General features: G+C 39.5%; 2 protein-coding genes across 3 annotated transcripts in view; both read right to left on the reverse strand.

Moving 5' to 3' along the window:
- RASSF8 (Ras association domain family member 8) overlaps positions 1 to 18960 on the reverse strand; it is a 110664-nt gene that overhangs the window by 24335 nt on the left and 67369 nt on the right. The window contains exons 1-2 of one of the 2 annotated variants that reach the window (XM_089524665.1): positions 16550 to 16588; positions 6617 to 6821 (exon numbers count right to left, since the gene is read on the reverse strand). In XM_089524665.1, the coding sequence (XP_089380791.1) occupies positions 6617 to 6734 (118 nt within the window). In that variant the 5' untranslated portion in view covers positions 6735 to 6821; positions 16550 to 16588. Of the gene's footprint in view, positions 1 to 6616; positions 6822 to 16549; positions 16589 to 18960 lie in introns of those variants that run through there. The other variant, XM_089524664.1, reaches the window with a different exon arrangement.
- LOC149312457 (histone H2A-like) lies at positions 10926 to 16589 on the reverse strand. Its single transcript, XM_089524666.1, has 2 exons — positions 16550 to 16589; positions 10926 to 11741 (listed from the first exon to the last, which is right to left on the reverse strand). Exon 2 carries the CDS (start codon positions 11367 to 11369, stop codon positions 10926 to 10928), a length of 444 nt encoding a protein of 147 aa, XP_089380792.1. The 5' UTR covers positions 11370 to 11741; positions 16550 to 16589.

Consider the following 18960-nt stretch of genomic DNA (forward strand, 5'->3'; position numbering starts at 1 on the left):
CATGATTTGCAGCAAAGCCATCTAATTGTCTGACAGTCCTTCTGTACTATCTACTGGCTCTGTACTATCTATTGACTTCATGTTCTTTCATGGGAGATCACAAGGGCTGTTACACAAACAAGAAATGGTGGCATGTTATTAGTCAGATACTACAGCTTTGAAAGAGAGCCAGTGTGGTTTAGTGGTTTGAGTGCTGAACTATGACTCTGAACACCAAAATCCCTTCTTAGCCACTGAGACCCACTGGGTGGCCTTGGACAAGTCAAACTCTCCTGGCCTCAGGGGAATGCAATGGCAAACCTCAGCTGAAAAAAAATCTTGCCAAGAAAACCCCATGACAGAGTTGCCTTAGGGTTGCCATAAATCAGAAATGACTTGAAGGCACACAACAACAAGCATCTTCAAAATTTCTAACAGCTATTCTTTCACAGCAAGCACATTAAAAGACATGTCCCAGAAGTAGTGTTATAACTATATTTTCTTATCAGAGATCTTAAGTATATTTAGCTAATCTAGTTGTTGTTATTTTTAAAAAAAGAGACACGATATAATACAGTCGGCCCATCTTATACACGGATTTTTTATACACGGATTCAAGCATACACGGTTTGAAAATGTTCCAAAAAAGTATAAATTTACCTTGATGTTCCATTTTTTATTAGGGACACCATTTTACTATGTCATTATATTTAATGGGACTTGAGCATTCATGGATTTTGTTATACATGGGGGATCTTGGAACCAAACCCCAGAGGATAACAAGGGTCCACTGTACCCAGAAAAAGGCCATAACATCTTTTAGGAAGGTGCAGCAGGGCACTTGGACCAAGCAGCAGAGTTCTTAGTTACAATTGTTACTCAAATGCCATCTAGAAACAAGATGGTAAAACACAAAGGCTCTTATATCTTTGTATATTTTACTGTTCATGGAAAACACAAGTCATTGTTGGGGCCTGATAATGGGTCACAGAGCACAAACACTATAGCTACTAGAAATGTCCTGAATGTTTCCTGTGTGACGGGACATCAACCAACCAATCAACCAACCATCCAAACTAAACTTTAAACTCTTCTAATGTTAGGAAGCAGTGTAGAGGAGTAAGAAGTATGCAGCCCTCCAGTTGTTTTAGACTGCAGTTCCCAGCATTCCTCAACACTGGCTATGGTGGCTGGGGCTGCTGGATGTTGCAGCCCAACCAAAAATAGTGGGCTGCATGATTCCCACTGCTTAAACAGAAGCTTGGTGGATGTATTTCCCAGATTTTTTGGTGGGAGGGGGAATGGAAATTCCCAGTACAATCAGGCGTTTAAAGTGGATCTCATTCACAATTAGTACTGCAACATTATGATTCATAATGGATTTCTAGGTCAGCAGACAAGATAATCTCCCAAGTGAGGGCATTCTATTTCTCCTTCATTCTATTCTGGTTTGTCTGATAAAAATACTCTTAACTATTCTGATCAAACTGGATTAGAAGGACCATCAGCTCAGATGAACTGATCCTCAAGCCAAACCAGAAGGGATCACCATTTGGACTACTGAACACTCTACACCCATTTGATATCACCAGACTGCATACCTGAGCATCATATGCTGCTAAGATTTTATACTCGAAGGATAAGCAATTTTCCTGGCATATATGAACCAACAATTTCAGTGTTCATATGTGTTGCCCACACCATGGAAAATTAAGGGGGGAAATTGGTCTGAGTAAGACCAATACAAAAGATGGAACCATAGAGGTGCTAGATGACAGTTTCTAACATTCAAAGATAATTTGGTAGACCCTACCTCATATGATGATGCTGTACCTCTTCCCACACAGTTTACTATCAATTTATTTTCATTTTAAAACTTTGTTTCTATCCCTTGGTCAAGTAAGTTTTTTTTTATTCTATTTTCTTCTGCCAGCCAGATTTAGATTATAAAGGCTAAAGATAAGAAAGTCCACATCATGCATGCCAGAGATTGTTACACACACTGATGATTCCTAATGTGAGTTACAAAGTAACAATACTAGAAAAGACTAATTGCTGTTATCATAATTGGAAACAATTGGTCACTTTCCTTAAACCTTCAGATTAGAGCAATGATCAATATATTAATTGCACAGAATACATACCATTAAAAATATCAATATAAAACATACTATTAAATATTATTTTACTAATAAAGTGTCACAGTCATTATTGGATTATGATTTGGAAACTCTGGAAACAAGTTTTGCCATCTCTAGAAAGTAAGCCTGTCCAGTGTCAGGAATGTAAAAAGCTGACAAGTTTTGTTCCTCACCCTTCCTAAGATCAGAAAGAAGAAAGCTACAGATGACATTAAAGAAAGCCTATCTTTAAGCTACTTCATGACAGGGAGATAAGTGTGGTTATGGTTGCAGAAACCCTAAAAGCCTGAACCAGGAACTTCAAGGCCTGGTTAAGGCCACAATCAAGTGAATCCATAGGACAGAACCATGGTAGTTAAAGCAGGATTACAGTCTTATAATTTTGTAGTAGGAATAGACCTCGGGTTGGGATGTATGTTTAGCTGCCTATAACCTCAGACTGGCCCCAATAGTAAGAATTTTCTAAACGCTGGGTAGACTACCAATGATCTTGGTATAGAATTCAGCAACCATTTCTCATCTATGACACCTAAGGGTACAGCCTCATAATTGTTGGGACACAAGAAATTCTGGAAACATGACAGTATTAATCAAAGAAACAAGATCATGAACATCTACAGAACTTTGTTTGGAGGAAGGGGTATAAACTAAGAAGGGTGTATGTGCAGAAAAATATAAATGGTACATCAGTCCACGTTAAGACTGTCATATTGGACATTATCTAGCATTGCTATCACTACCCAAACATCGACAGGTCCACATTAGCCATCAGGGGAAAAAAAGGCTTCCATCTTCTACAATTAGCAGAGACGGATAACATTGACAGGATTGAGGGCCAATTTTACATATACCAATTGCATCACTGACATTTGCAAATTAGGAAAAGGAAGTAAAACCAACAGGAAATCTTTAAGGGGTTTATTTATTTATTTGGTTTACCACAAAATATTTGCTTAGTGTTGCTTACTATATAGAGGATGTGTGACTACTCCAGCTGTACAGAGAAGAGAATGTATTGGAAGGCATACACAGATCCCAAAAGGTCTTTTAAAGCAAGCATGTTCTTTTTGCTTCAATGGCTTTTATCAGTTGGCAACCAAATTTCAGTGGTATGGTTTTGGGAGACCTTTGGTGACGCAGCACCTAGCCTGCAAGTTGCCCATCCTTTCTTGTAAAAGAGTAAGTGTGGAGCTGACAAGGTATGTCATTGATCGACTGGAGAAATAGAAATGTTTGACCAGGAAGGTGGGGCCACAAGTGTCTGGGTTGTTGACTTTACTTTCCACCTATAAGCCATTTTTTACATCAACTAGCAATAATACAGATTTTATATTACTTGAATTTTGAACTGCACAAATGAGCAGGCATTTTACATCTGGCACACCTTGGAAATGGTGTTGTGCTGAATCTACATAATTCCAAGACATTCTGTTCATCTGTACAGCTGGAGTACTCATAAATCCTCTATATACTACGCAATACCACTCACATATGCTATCAAACCTCATAGATCACCAGACTATACTACAGCTGTACTGCAGTCAGAAAGCAGCAAGTAATGTAGACTTTTCTCTAAATCTAAATCAAAGTAACTTGAGAAGCAGAAACTTTAGAATGTTGAACTATGACTAGGAAGTATGTAGCGAGATCTTGTAGTACCTTTGAGATTAACTGAAAGAAAAAAGTTGGCTGCATCAGCTTTTCTAGACTTCAGTCTACTTCCTCAGATGCATTTGGTGGAGTGGAAGCCAGGAACAGACATATACATGCCATAGGTATGTGAGAATGTCACTTCAAATTCAAAATCCTTTGGGAATGGAACTGAAGTAGCAACTCCAGTTTTAATGATGGTCGTTTGTGGACAAAGACATAGCCATTGGATATGAAAATGAAATGGCAAGACCAGTTTGGCAATGAAAACTAGCCTGCAGGTGGGAGAATAGATGAGTGCAGGATGCTCCCATGAGGATGGGGTCAGACAGTGTTGAAATGTGTGTAACTTCCTGGCTCACTACACACTACATTAATCACAAGGTCTCCCTGCAAATGCCCCTGAAAACAGGGGGCTTTTTCAGTAACACCATTCATGTAAATCTCTTTCCAGAGAGGCTCACCTGGCACTATATTACGGTCTGTTTGGGGCTCACTGTGTAATTTTTGTTATTTTCCCAGTGGCTTTAAGAACTTTTTTAAAAAGTGCACTTAAATCTTTGGTTGTTAGTTTTACAGTCATCCTTCGGTATCCATGGATTTGTCATTAGCAGTTTCGATCATTGCGGATGGCAAGCCCATGCTGTCCCCAATGGTGGCACGTGCATGCAGCCGTGCCACCATTTGGGACAATGGGACAAGTCCTCCTCCCCTGCTCCTTCCGTCATGTGAGGTTTCTGTCCTGGACTTAGTTTGGGGGCGGAGGCTGCAGCTCCGTCAGCTGCAGGGAGCCAGTGCCAGCAAAAGGGCTTGGGATTGGGGGTGGAGGGTCAAAGACCCCAAAACCCTGTTCTGGCTCCCTGTGGCTGATGGGGCTCCAACCTCTGCCCCCAAACTAAGCTCAGGACAGAAGCCTCATATAGGGTGGAAGGAGGGAAGGAAGGAAGGATGGAAGGAGGACTTTCCCGTTGTCCCTCCCTCCTTCCATTTCTCCTTCCTTCCTTCCACCCTGTGCAACGCTTGTCCCCATGCATGCAGCGCCATCGGGGTCAATGGGACTTTTGCGAATTTTGATATCCACGAGGGGGTCCATAATGAATCCCATGTGGATACCAAGGGATGACTGTATTTTGGTTTCATGCATTCTAGCGTTTTTAACAGAGAGCCAGAATGGTGTAATGGTTTCAGCACTGGACTATGACGCTGGAGACCAGGGTCTGAATCCCAGCTCGGCCATGTAAACCTACTGGGTGACCCTGGGCAAGTCACAATCTCTCAGCCTCAGAAGATGGCAATGGCAAACCCCCTCTGAAGAAACCTGCCCAGAAAAAAATAATGATAGGTTCATCTTAATACTGTACTTCCATATGTTGGAAACAACCTGAAGGCACATAACAACAACAACAACAACCACAGTTTTCAAAGAAAAGCCAGATAGTGCTAACATGCTGATAACAACTATCATCAATTTTTAACCTTTGGTACTGTTTCTTTCTTATTATGTATGTTTTCAGTCACTGTCTTCAGACAGGATTCCCTGTCATCTCCACCACAGAAAAGAATGGTCAATACTATTTTTGTTTGTTTTGGGTTAATCTTTTTATTAGCACTATCTTTCACCAATGTAGCTGTTCTGACTCTGTGGCAGTTCTCGATTCTGCCACTTACTTTTGCCTTCTACCCATGTGGACAATACACCGTGGCCATTATGGGGTGGTTTCCTAACTACCTCATCCCTAGTCCTTTTGGATTAATTCCTGATAGAAAATTTTTAATTCTACAATGTGTTTTGTTTAGGAAAACACTGAACACTTTGTGGTCTGAATTTCTTCCTTTCGGGGGGTAGAGCTCCAAATAAAGCTTGATGCAAAACAAAACAAACAAACAAACAAAAAAAAAACAAAAAAAGAGGAATCTAAACACACATATACAGACACAGACATGTGTGTACTTCTCCTTTGCCCATAGAATTCACTTAAATGCAACAAATGAAATGAGTGGGTAGAAAATGTACATGTGGTCTTTCCACCCTTTTCACTATAGCAAGAAGAGTGGTTTTCAGGAGGGGGAAAGTGCACAAAACAGTTCAAAGGACACACACACACTCCACTGATGAACACATCTGTGTCACAATCCAAGCTGGTCTCAGGGATGGGCCAGCAGGGCACTTATCCTAACCAGAAAACTGAATGGGCACAAATATAAGCTCAGTATTTATTGACTGCATCTTCTGAAGTAGGACCTTGTTATCCATGGACTTGCCATTCACAGATTTAAGCATTTGTGGACAGCATGCCCCCATTGTCCCTAATGGCAGTGCGTGCACATGACCACAGCAGCATTAGCAACAGTCCCTGTTGTCCCTAGTAGCAGCCCGTGCATGTGGCTGTGCCGCCATCAAGGACAATGGGATTATCCCTAATGGCAATGCTCTTGGGGACAATGGGATTTGAGGTCCTGCAGATTTTGGTATCTGGGGGTGGGGTGGGGGTCTGGAATGGATCCACTGCAGATACCAAGATCCCACTGTACTGCAGCATTGTCTGTACTGTCTTTAATATTTACCCCTGCCCCCAAAGTTCTTCAGACTATTTCTGTACTAACAAGGGAAAAGCACTCCCTTCAACTGAGTTTAAATCAAGATTCCCCCCTGCCCCCAATTTTCAACCTGATGTCATTAGTTCTATATCTAGATCAGCAGAGTACAGCTTTACTTTGCTGGATTCAACAATTCTGTAGGAGCCATACAACACTGTAAAAATGATGTGGCGGGGATGGGTGGGTTAACAGAGGTGATCCTTTTATCCAAGGGTTGATTCTGGCTACAAGGGCATTATTTCACTTACCTATAGCTTGAGCAAGAGCTATAACAACTTCCTGACAAGTGGTAACTTCGGTGACACCACAAACGATCCTCTGGACTCCATCGACCCATACTTTCAGCTCCATGATTTGCTCGATCATCCAATGGCCATGAATGCAATTTTTAAGATGTCAAGTCATGTTTACAGCTATGTCAGACAGTGCTAACATGCTGGTAGCAATTATTATCTGCAAAAGAAAAGAAAAAGTCCCACTTTTTAAAGATATGACCAATACACTGGAGTTATCCAAACAGCACAAAATGCAGTGTTGCTTTTTAAAACTTTATTTTCTACTCCACTCCTTTACAAGCTGAAAAGATGCCACATTATTTCTTATTTGGCTGCTCTGAAAAATTGGTTGAGCACACATTTCTGTTCGTATTATGAGGAACTGTGAAACTGGGAATGCAATTACATGATCATTGTTTTGAAGCACTTTTCCCTGTAGTTGTGCACACTCCACCTTTTGTAATTAATCTCAATTTACAATGTGTATGCATGTTTGAAAGGCCAGAGTTTATTTTATTATCTCAAGAAAAATGATTAGAATTAGTGTCATTGTTCATAATACATAATACATATCTAGAAGACACAGCCAACACTTCTCAAATGATTTAAATGTGGTCATATGAGTAGTAACAATGGGCACTTCTCACATACCACAAATCCAAATCCATAATATTAGGTCCCCATTACATGACATTAATTTTGTAGAACATAAAAATACTATGAATAATTCAAATGCACATAAGAACAGTTTTCTGGTTCAACCACTACTAATTAAACTGCCAATTAAATGTGTAATTAAACAGTACTTTCTCAAGTACTCCCAAGATTACAACATAAAGTACAGCTGCAGTAACATAAACTGGACTACTGACCAGTTGCAGGATATACCAGTCATTTATTACAGTTTAATTCTATCTTTCCTCCCAAGAAGGCAAGGGTAGCAAGATGAAGCATGTTCATACAACAAGCCTGCAAGGTAGGTCAGACAGCAATAATGAAATGTCTGATGTAAACTTCAAAGCTCAGCAGGGGTTTCTATCTCTGAGTAGCATTTCTGGAATGAAGCCATTGAAAATACTGGGGCTTACTGTACTTCAAAGTTTCTCTCTTTAAGATCAAAACCTCTCAAAGCAATATTCACCACTCTTGAAGCAATAATTGGAACTGGGAGGAAAATTTAGAGAAATTTCTCTCTCTTTTAAATAAAGGCAAGAACACATATACTTTTGATAGCTCCAGTTAGAATCTGGTGAACTGAAATGTATTTCATTCCCTTCCTTTCTTCCCTTGCATTTTTCTGGGATGTCTGTGACAGTGAAAAAGCCTTCCTTTACTATACAGGGTGGAATCCAAACAAACAAAAACAATTCTGCTCATCCCAGCCGTTCAAGAATTTTGAGCTTGTAATTCTTGAACAGCAGTTCTTTGAGCCATGTGGAGAAAGGCTTTAGAAACCGGGGAGATCATAGCATGTTTTGATATGGCACAAGCATCTATTGCTTAAACAACAGTAAAAAAAATCACAGGGCACAGTCAATCCCTTGACAGCATGTTAAGTAGATCTCAGATCCCAGATATAAATTATACTTTTAGAAAATCTAACAGGAATTCAAGTAATTCTCCTCCCAACCATATACAGCAACCATGCTTCAACCCCAGAAAATACACAACAATGCAGTTGTTTGAACTGGCCTATAAAGAAATGGAGAAGCAGCATACACAGTAAGTGCTACGTTCAGTAGTACAGTACATTGAAATTATACTGCTCAAAATACAGATTCAAAGAAACGGTGTATATGACATATAGGTATATATTACAATAGATGACAACTCTATTGTCCAACAGAATGTATATGCCAAAAAAGTGTATGATACTGCATTCAAAAGGGAGGGTATCTCCCCTCTCCCCAGTCTTCTTCCCCTCTTCAAATGGCTCTCAGATATTGAACAGATAATATTTTTTTCTACTGAACTGTGGGGACACCATAGTGTCAAAGGGAAAAGAAAACACAATAGTTACCAAGACAGTTATCCACAAAAAGAAAGGTAAGTAAGTACTGCAGACACATAAATAGCTTCAAACCCTTTTTGATGGCTGCTGTGAAGAAATCAACAAATGACCAGCAATGAAATTTCACAATTCACTATTATTATCACATTGCTTACACAAGCTATTATAAGCTCAGACTTGAAGAACCATTGTTTACATGACCCTGTCCAACTGGCATGAAAGATATTGTGTACAATGCTAAACAGCTTTAGGAGCCTGTTTTCTTTTACTATGGGCACCAAAGCAAACACAATTACATTACACTGAAGTCTTGTGCCATCTTTTTTTAAAAGGGAAACAGCCAGACAACCTAAGTGGTTCTAGAAAATAAGAGAGACAAGACTGTTGGCTGTATTAAGTGGTTTCAAAACTAGATTCTGGATCATTCTGGTGGCTATAAAAATCACTGACAAGCTAAGTTTTGTCAAGAATAACTATATGGAGACACTGGGTCAGACAAACAATACCTCTAGGTAAACACTGGCCCTGCTTGTTACATGTGGGCTTCAGCCTACAAGCATTTTAATTCAGAGTAATTTCTGACCCTGTTCTGTGACTATAAAACTAAGCATGATCTCAGAATCACCCTTTTGGTCAGTAGTAGGCATTGAAAACATAAACACAATCTTCACTTTACCCATGCCGAATTATGGAAATGAGAGCTGAAACTCAACAATATTAAGAGATAAGCAAAGTGCTTTAAGTGATCTTATGCTTTATAAACTGTTAAACCTGAAAGGAAGCAATCTTTCAAGCCTACGCACACAACACATACCCTCTTCTCAAGTCCCATGTGTTTTTTTTCTTGCTCTATTTTGTGTAAGCCCCATCCTCTTCTTGTAATATTGTTAGCACACCTCGTCTTTGAGAGCTGACATTCCCTAAGTAAAGCCCCCTGTTGACTATATTTCACAGATCCAGGCCAGGGCCATTTGTGTCTTCTCCTTCACTCATGACCTGTAGATTTACTACATAGGGAAAAAGTTAGCTGGATCTCACTCCTATCCTTCTGTCATCTTTGATTAATTATATTCAAAGGCCTAAACACAATGTCCATTTCATTTACTGCATTTTCCAGTGCAATAGAAATAGTCTGGCATTAGGCTAGAGCACCTAGTAAAAGCAGGTCTAAGACCTCATTTGGCATCAGTTCCAAGACCTGGCCCAGCAGTTTTACATCCCCAGGAGCATGAATAAAGAGGCAAGTAGAACTTGAAAAGCTTAGATTTCAGCTGCAGTATGAAACAAGTTGTCTAGAAACGACTTCCATGTAGCTTCGTATGAGCACTTTCTAAACCTCTACTTCTTTTGAAACTGTCCAAAAACTGTGCGGCTCTCCACTCTGCTCAGTGCCTTGGCACACCCTTTTGCATTTTCACAATTCAAAGAAGGGGAGGGGGGAACCAGACGGTAAAGTAATAGAACAGATGGTCCATTTAATTCCATTTTTTAAAATGCCACTCTTCAGCTTAAAGTCTTAACACAGCGTGTCCAGGGCCTACCAACTTAATCCAGAAAGAACGATGAAATTTAGGGTTAAATAACGCTCTCTCAAACCCAGATGTCACGGCAGAAATCCCTGTGATTCTGTGGAACTCTGTCACAAAGAAAAGAATGTTCTGAGTATAACTGAACTTGGCTTTACATAGAAGTCAATGCACGTGGGCCTTTAGCTACCACCTACCTACATTGTCATGGTCCTACTTAAAAGTTCTTTACTGGACTTCTGTGTAACAGCCTCAGACTCTTAAGCAGGACTTGGCTATTTTGAAAGCAGGGAAAAGAAACATATGACCTTATCTACCCTATTCACTTGACTATAGTAGGTGCCAAACTCCCATCATCCATTGCTTGAAAGACTACATTTTTATTTTTATTGTAGTTTGAAATGGAAAATGGAAACAAGCAAATCAAAGGATGTATTATTGTCACAGGGAAGCAATAACAATCAGTGTTGGAAAACAGTTAGATGCTGGGCACTTGCTATAAAGTGTGGAAAACACAATAGCTGAAAATGCCAAAATAATGTTTACAGAATGTGTTTTCACCAAATAAAATGTGCAGTCCTTCATTTCTCTACAAATGTCTCAGTACGAGTGCTAAAATAGCCCAGGTTAAACGTGTGTGGAAACAAATACATTCACACAACAGATAACTCTTCTTCAGAGAAGCTTTTATTGGCTGCAGATTAAGAACTTCATTCCAAGTGCAGATAAACAGAAGCACCGTTGTTTATGCAGCAACAGTCTTTGGGGCTCTTATAGCTTTGTTGGATTTCTTGCTCTTGCCACTCCTGGAAGCTGGGGCAAGGTGGCTCCTGCGTGCAGACTTCCCCTGGGGGAAAGGCATCGCTCCAAACAGACAGCGAAGCTCAGAATCATTGTTGATGGTTTGCTGCAAATGTTCAGGGGAAATTCGGCGTCTGTGGTGACTTGCAGCAATGTTCCCAGCAATGTCCACAATATCGTATGTCAGATACTGAAGCACAGCAGCCATGTACACAGATGCTCCTGATCCAATGCGTTCTGCATAGTCTCCTCTCCGGAGGAATCTATCCAAGCGGCTCACGGGGAATATCAGCCCAGCCTTGCAAGAACGTGAGGTTTTTGGCCTTCTGGCTCGGTAGCATGGCTCAAGCTCATCGGAGCTCTCTGTGTCACACTGGCCGTCACTCATGTCACGTCTGACTTTAGCCCTCTGCCAACACCCTATTTTTGGGGTGGTCTGGTCAGTATCTTTGGCTGTTTGTCTTGCCTGGCAGAATTCTCTCCTCACTGGGAAAAGGCTCGTCTGGGTCTTTAACTGCTTTGGTTTGTCTTGATGCGCCGCTTCTTTTCATCTGTGTTTTTTAAACCTTGCCCTTCCGTTCTCTCGTCTTTGTGGATCTCTTCCTGGCCTTACAGGTTACGTGATCATTTGAAGAGCTGCCAGAAAAAATATAAAACTGTCCACATTTTCCCAGAGGCTTTTTATAGCGTTGCTAGTGAGCAGCAATATGGTCCATGATAGGCTGGATGCCAGCCAATGGGATGTGGTGGGCATTGTTACCTAGGTCAGAAGACAGGAAGGCATGGCCTTGTTAGCTCATTCCCATTATCCAACTGTTTGAGCTGAAATGTCACCCTGCTTACTCAGTTTGCCCATCTGAAGACCTCTGGTGTGAAGTGAATATATTTCATACACCAACAAATTCACAACATATCTGACATTGCAAAACAAGCCGCTGTTACATGTTTACCCTACTATTTCTGGCTAGACTGAAAAATAACCAGAAAAATGGTCCTAGTCAAATGCTCTACCTCACCAATACATATCCATGGATTCTTTATCCATGGATTTTTTTTAACCATGGATTCAAGCATCCATGGCTTGAAAATATTTTAAAAATACATACATTACAAAAATCAAACCTTGATTTTGACATTTTATATACGGAACATCATTTTACTATGCCATTGTGTTTAATGGACCTTGAGCATCCACCATTTTGGTATTCATGGGGTGTGGGTGTCTTGACAAAACTCACTGTAGTAACAGTTGTCATGACCTAGGACAGGAAGGAAACAGAATGGCAATCTAGATGATTCAGAACAAGCACCACAGACAACCTGCACTCCATAGATCATAGAGACAAGCTACAGAATTCAGCTAACTCTCTTTCTACCCTGAAAAACCCAATAATCAATGCTTTTATGACACGTTAACTAAAAATCAAGCCAGAAAACTGAACATGGGCAACTTTGAAATATGTGTAGCGATGGTGTAAACAGAATGGCAATAAGGTTTTTACTGTTAAATGACTGGATGCAATGTCTGAATCAATAATCAATGGATCTGACAGCAAACTGTGGCTTATAGTGATGTCTTGATTGGTAAACTCTCCTAAAAACTAAAGTGTAAACTAAGTGCATTATGGAAAATGCAGCTGAGTCAGGTCAATGAATGAACATGGAAAGTTCAAAAGCACAAACCTTTAAGTACAAGCTTGAGAATCATGCATTTATTATTTCAGATGAGAGCAAATGCTGCTTTACATATGAAAGCTGGGCAGATGGAAGAGTTTCAATTTTGAGTCCCGATTTTGGGGGGAAGCATGATCAAAATAAATATAAAACAACAACAACAACAACAATAACAACAAGACTACAAGAATAAAAGAGTGTGGCAACAAAGAGAAACAAGAGAGAACCAGATATGGCATCCCCAGTTATACCTCTTCTTTCCCGTGATTCACTCTCGCTTCTCACAACTCAGTCAATGGCAAAATGTCTACTTTCTGGCTGCGGAATCTGCATTCCTGCTCCAGGTGACAGAAGCCTACTGAAAGGGTATATATGATCAATTAACTGGCTGTAGTAGCTAAGGAAAGAGTCTATTAATTAAATATGGCCAGCTGAGGGTGTATTGAACTGTTCCTCTCTTCCATAAGAAGTTTGCCACCACAGTGTTGGTAACTTTTCCTCCCACCTCCCTACTCTTTCTTTCTTTCTTTTGCACAAGGAACAGGAGGAAGTCTGCTTTCCGCATCAAGAAATGCCAGCTGACCACAATGGTGGAAATTCTTAAACCAGAGATGTGGGACATGTAGCTTGCCCAGTGCTGTTGCACTACAACCCCCATCTCACCCTAGCAGCAGAGTCAATAGTAAGGGTGTGATGCAAGTTGTAGTCCAGAAACATCATTGTCTTAAACTATGATCTACATAATTGTTAATATCTCCCCCCATGGAAATAGGAGTGAAGTGTAAGTCCTGCCCAAGATTCTTCCAAATATAATCTTTAATCTGTGTCTGAAAGTGTTCAAGTTATAATGAACACCTAATCATTACTGGTAACAGTCTTCCAGAAGGAAAAAAAAGTTTCAAAATAAAAAAACGTTAGGAGGAAATGCAATCTGAGTTTACATATCGGGTAGAACTGTCTATTTTATTTTGTTCATAATATGTCATTATCTTTATATGTATATTCAGAAAGAGTGTGTGTATGTGTAAAATGCATAACACTTCAGGCACAAACTTGACTGAAGACATTTGTTCTACATTTTACTCCAAAGCATTAATGAAAGCATCTGCTTTCCTTCAGCAACAAGTAATTTAATTCTTTAAAGCCAACATGCATCTTTGCTTTCTCATTCCAGATACCTGCCAAAGATTTTAGTTGGTTACATTACAGTTTTGAGTCTTAATGCAAAAAGCAAAAAAGATACCTGTGAAAAACAAAAGCAAGCTTATGGCCTTGTCTCTATCTGTATGGATACTGCCAGATTTTATTAAACTAAGTTTTTTTTAAAGGGGTGGGGGAGATAATCCATTACCCAGTTCAAAATAAAGGCTAGAGCAAATATATCCAAATGATCTCTTTAAGGCTAGAGAGAAACAGGAAAAATGGAGCTAACTCTGAAGCCAAAATGTTCCAGTTTAAAGCAATACAGAAGATCCATAAAGTAATGCATGTTTTTATAAGGTGGATTCTGAGCGTAAAAACCAGTTTCATGTGGTGGTTTACAAGCGTTGCACATGTGGCCATTTGTGGGAAAACATCCAATGTGCAACAATGAAATAAACACAGCTTTTGGACTAGAAATGTTCAACTCAGCATTTTAAGGTTTTCTTTTTTCTTAAAAAAAAATCCCAGGAAACCTAGGTTCTGGGCACAGCCTTCTTTTCCACTCTTTGAAAGAGTCCCCAAAGTGCAGCAGAATAATTTAGCAAAAGCAGAACATGTTATATTTGAACAAGATGTTTTTGATGATGTGTTATCTGGAACAAGATCAGACTGGACTGTGTTCTTTGACTCCTACAATACATCTCACATGTCTCCATATAGGCCTTCAAAATGTCTTGAACTGTGGATCATCTGGCCTCCACATTTCAAAGCCGCATCATCAGAAGTACAGAACACGACTTCCAAAGGAAGCTGACACACACACTATGACCAAATATGGTTTTCCCTTAAGACAATAAGCAAAAATATGAGTTAATTTTTTATCGCCCTCCATGCACTCATTTGCTCCTCCCCTCTTTGCATTAAGTACAATCAAATTAGCAAGTCTCTAAATACAGTAGTCAGTTTTCTGTTTCATCCAAGCTGGCAAATTAATGGTTACCAGTTTTGTTACAAGCCAGGATATTAAAAAATGGTATATGCTTCTTCCCTCAAATTCTTTTTGGAAATTACAGTGTAAAGCCCAGAATGCATCCTAAATTATCACAATCTATTGTCAGCCTTCCACGTCTGTGGCTTTGACATTTGCCAATTTGATTATTCGCGGATATGATTAATATGTTTTTCCTAGGAATTTCTAGGTCCTCCACCATGACTCTGCCAGAAGTTGGCCACAGAGTTATGTTGGAGGACCTAGAGATTTCTAGATAGGTTTTCTCCCAGGTAAACGTGGAAAGCCCACTGTATATGTAACATGACAACTCATATACTCTTGTGTTAACAACAGAATTTTAAGGCAACCACGTCAAGGCCTTACATAATCATACATGCTTTTAAAAAGATTTTTAAATCTTAAAAAAAGTCTAAGACACCAAATCCTATCCAGGTTTTTAAACATATTGGACACATATGTACTTATATCTAGTCTGGTCCCACAATGGGACTCACATTAGTCATGGCTGCCTTTGATTTCACCCATTTCTGTATTAAACAGAATGTGGTAAGAAATGTAGTTTTCCTTGATTATTCTGTGCCAGAAAAAAAATATATGCTGCGGTGCAAACAATGAATATAGTGTTTCACAGCTTGCACAGAAGGCTATAAAAATGAAATACAATTAATATTCATTCTGTGGCTTGTAGAATACAGAAATATGATAGATGGTACGTGGCTTAATATTTATTGGCACGTACTACAGAAACTGCAGCAGGAATATTATTGGATTTACGTCAAGCTTGTAAAATTACATCTGACGAAGTAGACATAGTAATAAGGTTTTCTAAATGGCATTCATACATGCCGCAGATGAGTCCTGGCATCATACTTTCTATTCAGATGTGGGATTTTATTTTATCTCAAAAGGCATTAATATGAATGGAAATAATTTTTCCACAGTAAAGAGGAAATTGCAGACATATGGTACCCTTCTTGCAAATGGGATGCCAGTGTCATTTAGACGATCAAGTTTCTGAATAAATTTGGTTGCCAATCTTTAGAAACACCATGAATTCCTTAATACCTGAAGATCAGGGGGAGGGAGTGTTAGTTGTGCATCGTTTCTAAGAAAAGCTTAGAAAGGTTACTTTTGAGGACTACAACTCCCAGAATTTCCCAACCAGCATAAGTTTTGATAACAACAACAGCAGTAGCAGCAGCAACAACAACAACTTCAACCTTTCCCAAGCTCTGTAACTTTCCAAGCATGACCAGCACAATAAGTTGTATTAGTTCTACATTACGCTTTCCAAAACTAGTTTTTAATAATACAAAACAGGGAAAGTGGATGTTCAAACATTTCCCTAATATACATTGGCATAAAATGTCCTCAGAGGCATTTTTTAAAAAATGCCAGGAGTGGCAGTTAACTCCTTTCAGTTTTCCATAGAGACTTTAAACTTGGGCCCCTCTCATCCATCTTATTTGTTTACTCTAAAACACATTTTGGGATTACTATCCAGGGGCTCCCAACTCTGGGCCAGGGAGTGCGTTCTTTGTGGTTTTGTGTTTGTGTGCGCATAACCAAGATTCTCCCAATCCCAATCAATAAATTAAAACCACCAGCAACAGAACATTTTATTCAATAAAAGCCTTCTTTAAAACATCAAGAGTGAGAGCTGGTTCACTATTTTTTTTTCATTTTTACACAGTTTGTATCAAACTGCAATCCTTCCTGAAATGATACCTATGGCCTACCTCTTGCCTCCTCTCCATCACTCCACATCCAGGTTTCTCATCACCAAACCCAGAACAAACCAAACTCAATCTGTCAGTTAAACTGCCAAAGAAAACATTATCTGTACAGTATTCTGTGCATGGTTGGGGAAAAAGAGGTTTAAAGAAACCCTGTTTTTGTGTTTTTTTTTAAACCAGTGGTTCCCAACCTGTGGGTCGGGACCCCTTTGGGGTTCGAATGACCCTTTCATGGGGGTCTCCTAAGACCATTGGAAAACACCTATTTAATTACAGTTATGAAGTAGCAACGAAAATAATTACATGGTTTTGGGTCACCACAACATGAGGAACTGTATTAAAGGGTCGTGGCATTAGGAAGGTTGAGAACCACTGGTTTAAACCATTGGTTGTTTCTGAGTGGTATTTTTTGCACTATAAAATAAAGTGATTTAGAAGAAGCACCTTACACTGGATACTAATTTAACAATGAACAACTGCCAATAAACTGTTAAAAGTTTAAATGTTTAAATTCAAGCAGTCATTGTTGTTCCAGTAAGAGGGTTGAAAAACAGTAATAATAGCCAGACTTTCATTCTCTCTCTCTTAGACAGATACACACGCGCGCACATGAATAATCATTAAAAAAATACCCAAGAAGTAGCTTTTTAAAAAGACATTTGGTTTAAGATACCTAATTCTGTGACACTTGGAGTCATGCCTTTATGCAGCATTCCCAAGTCAGGAATCCATGGGCCCAGCCAGTATTGTGTCATTGTGCTAACTATCCTTGATAAGCTGGCCACATGTTAAAACATGTATGCCTGTCATTTTAAAATCTGGATTTCGGAAGAGCCCAGGTATGGACAACATGTAGCCCTGTAAACAAGGATAAAACTGGAGCCTGCAGAGCCTATGGTGAGGCATGGTGGGAACTGCTGTTTCCCACCAAGAAGGCTGGCAGGACAAGAATCAATTCATTTGAGATGTGGTGCTGAAGGAGAGTTGTACCAACACCATGCACTGCCAAAAAGACTAATAAATATCGTAGTCAGAATCATACAAGCAACTGCGTTCCCCATTGCCATGTATGGATGTGAGAACTGAACAATTAAGAAAATGGATACAAGAAAATCAATTCATTTGAGAAAAGGTGCTGGAGAAGTGTGCCATGGATACTGTGGATAGCCAAAAACAAACAAACAAATAAATGGGATCTAGAACAGATCAAGCTTGAGAAACCCCTGGAAGCCAAGATGATTAAACTGAGGTTGTCATACTTTGGCCATGTCATGACAAGACATATTAGAAAAGATCATAATGCTAGAAAAGATGGAGGGAAAGAGAAAGAGAGGAAGACCACACACTAGATGGCTGGACTCCATTAAGGAGACCATGAGTATGACTGCAAGTAGAGGAGGATAGGGGCTGTTGGAAATGTCTTATCCACAGGGCAGCCATGAGTCGAGACTGACTTGAGGGTGGTTAACAACAACAAAGAGAAAATCAAAGCTGAACTCCCCCTAGAAATTCAAAGGAACTAACAGACTATTGAATTTTGGCCATATCAGGAGATGACATAGTTCATTAGAAAAGATGGCAATGCTTGGTAAAGTGGGAGGGAGTAGGAAAAGAGGGAAGTCACATTACAGGTATACATTCTTCCACCTTACAGCCCCAATCTCAGTACTTTTCAATTGACAGTCTTTGAAACAATGCATCCTACTGAGTGGTTTGGCAGTTGGATTGATGAATGCAACTTGAATGAGGAAAAGGGGAGCAGGTGAGAGGATAGAATCTGGTAGTATCCTTCAGATTAAGTGATTTATTTTAGCATTAACCTTTCAGATTTCAGTCCAGTTCTTTGAATGCACTGATGGAATGATATTAAAGCCACAGGTTTTTAAACACAAGTATACAGTTGTGGGATTGGGAAAGAATACAGGAATAATAGGATACAGGAAGATACAAATTTGTGGTGCTGGCTCTGGTCAAGATCATTGATGATTGCTGGTCAGGGTCACAATTTTATCCTTTTTGTTTCCTATTAAATTCTAACCTGTTCCTACAACTGTGTGACTGTGCTTAAATACCTGTGGCTTGAACATCACTCCATCAGTGCATTTGAAGAAGTGAATTAATAAAAAAAAATCAAAGACCAATAATCAGTTACAATAAATCAGTCTCAAGGGTGCTGCTGGATTGCATCACCCCCTCCCTTTTTTTCCATTTCATGGTGAAAAACACTAACACAACTATCTGTTTAAAAACAGCATACAATTAGATGTACCTAACTCGAAGAATGGGCTTAATATCCTTGAAAACAAGCATAACAAACTAGAAGCATGAACAATTTTGTGCTAGATTTATTTTCCATATAGGATACACACTTCCATTTAGCCACCTTTCATAGTGAGTGTTCCATTTTTACAACT

This window comes from Sceloporus occidentalis, unplaced genomic scaffold (assembly GCF_023333645.1).
Source record: "Sceloporus occidentalis isolate IW3139 unplaced genomic scaffold, rSceOcc1.0.p SCAF_5, whole genome shotgun sequence".
In the NCBI taxonomy this organism is placed as follows: domain Eukaryota; kingdom Metazoa; phylum Chordata; class Lepidosauria; order Squamata; family Phrynosomatidae; genus Sceloporus; species Sceloporus occidentalis.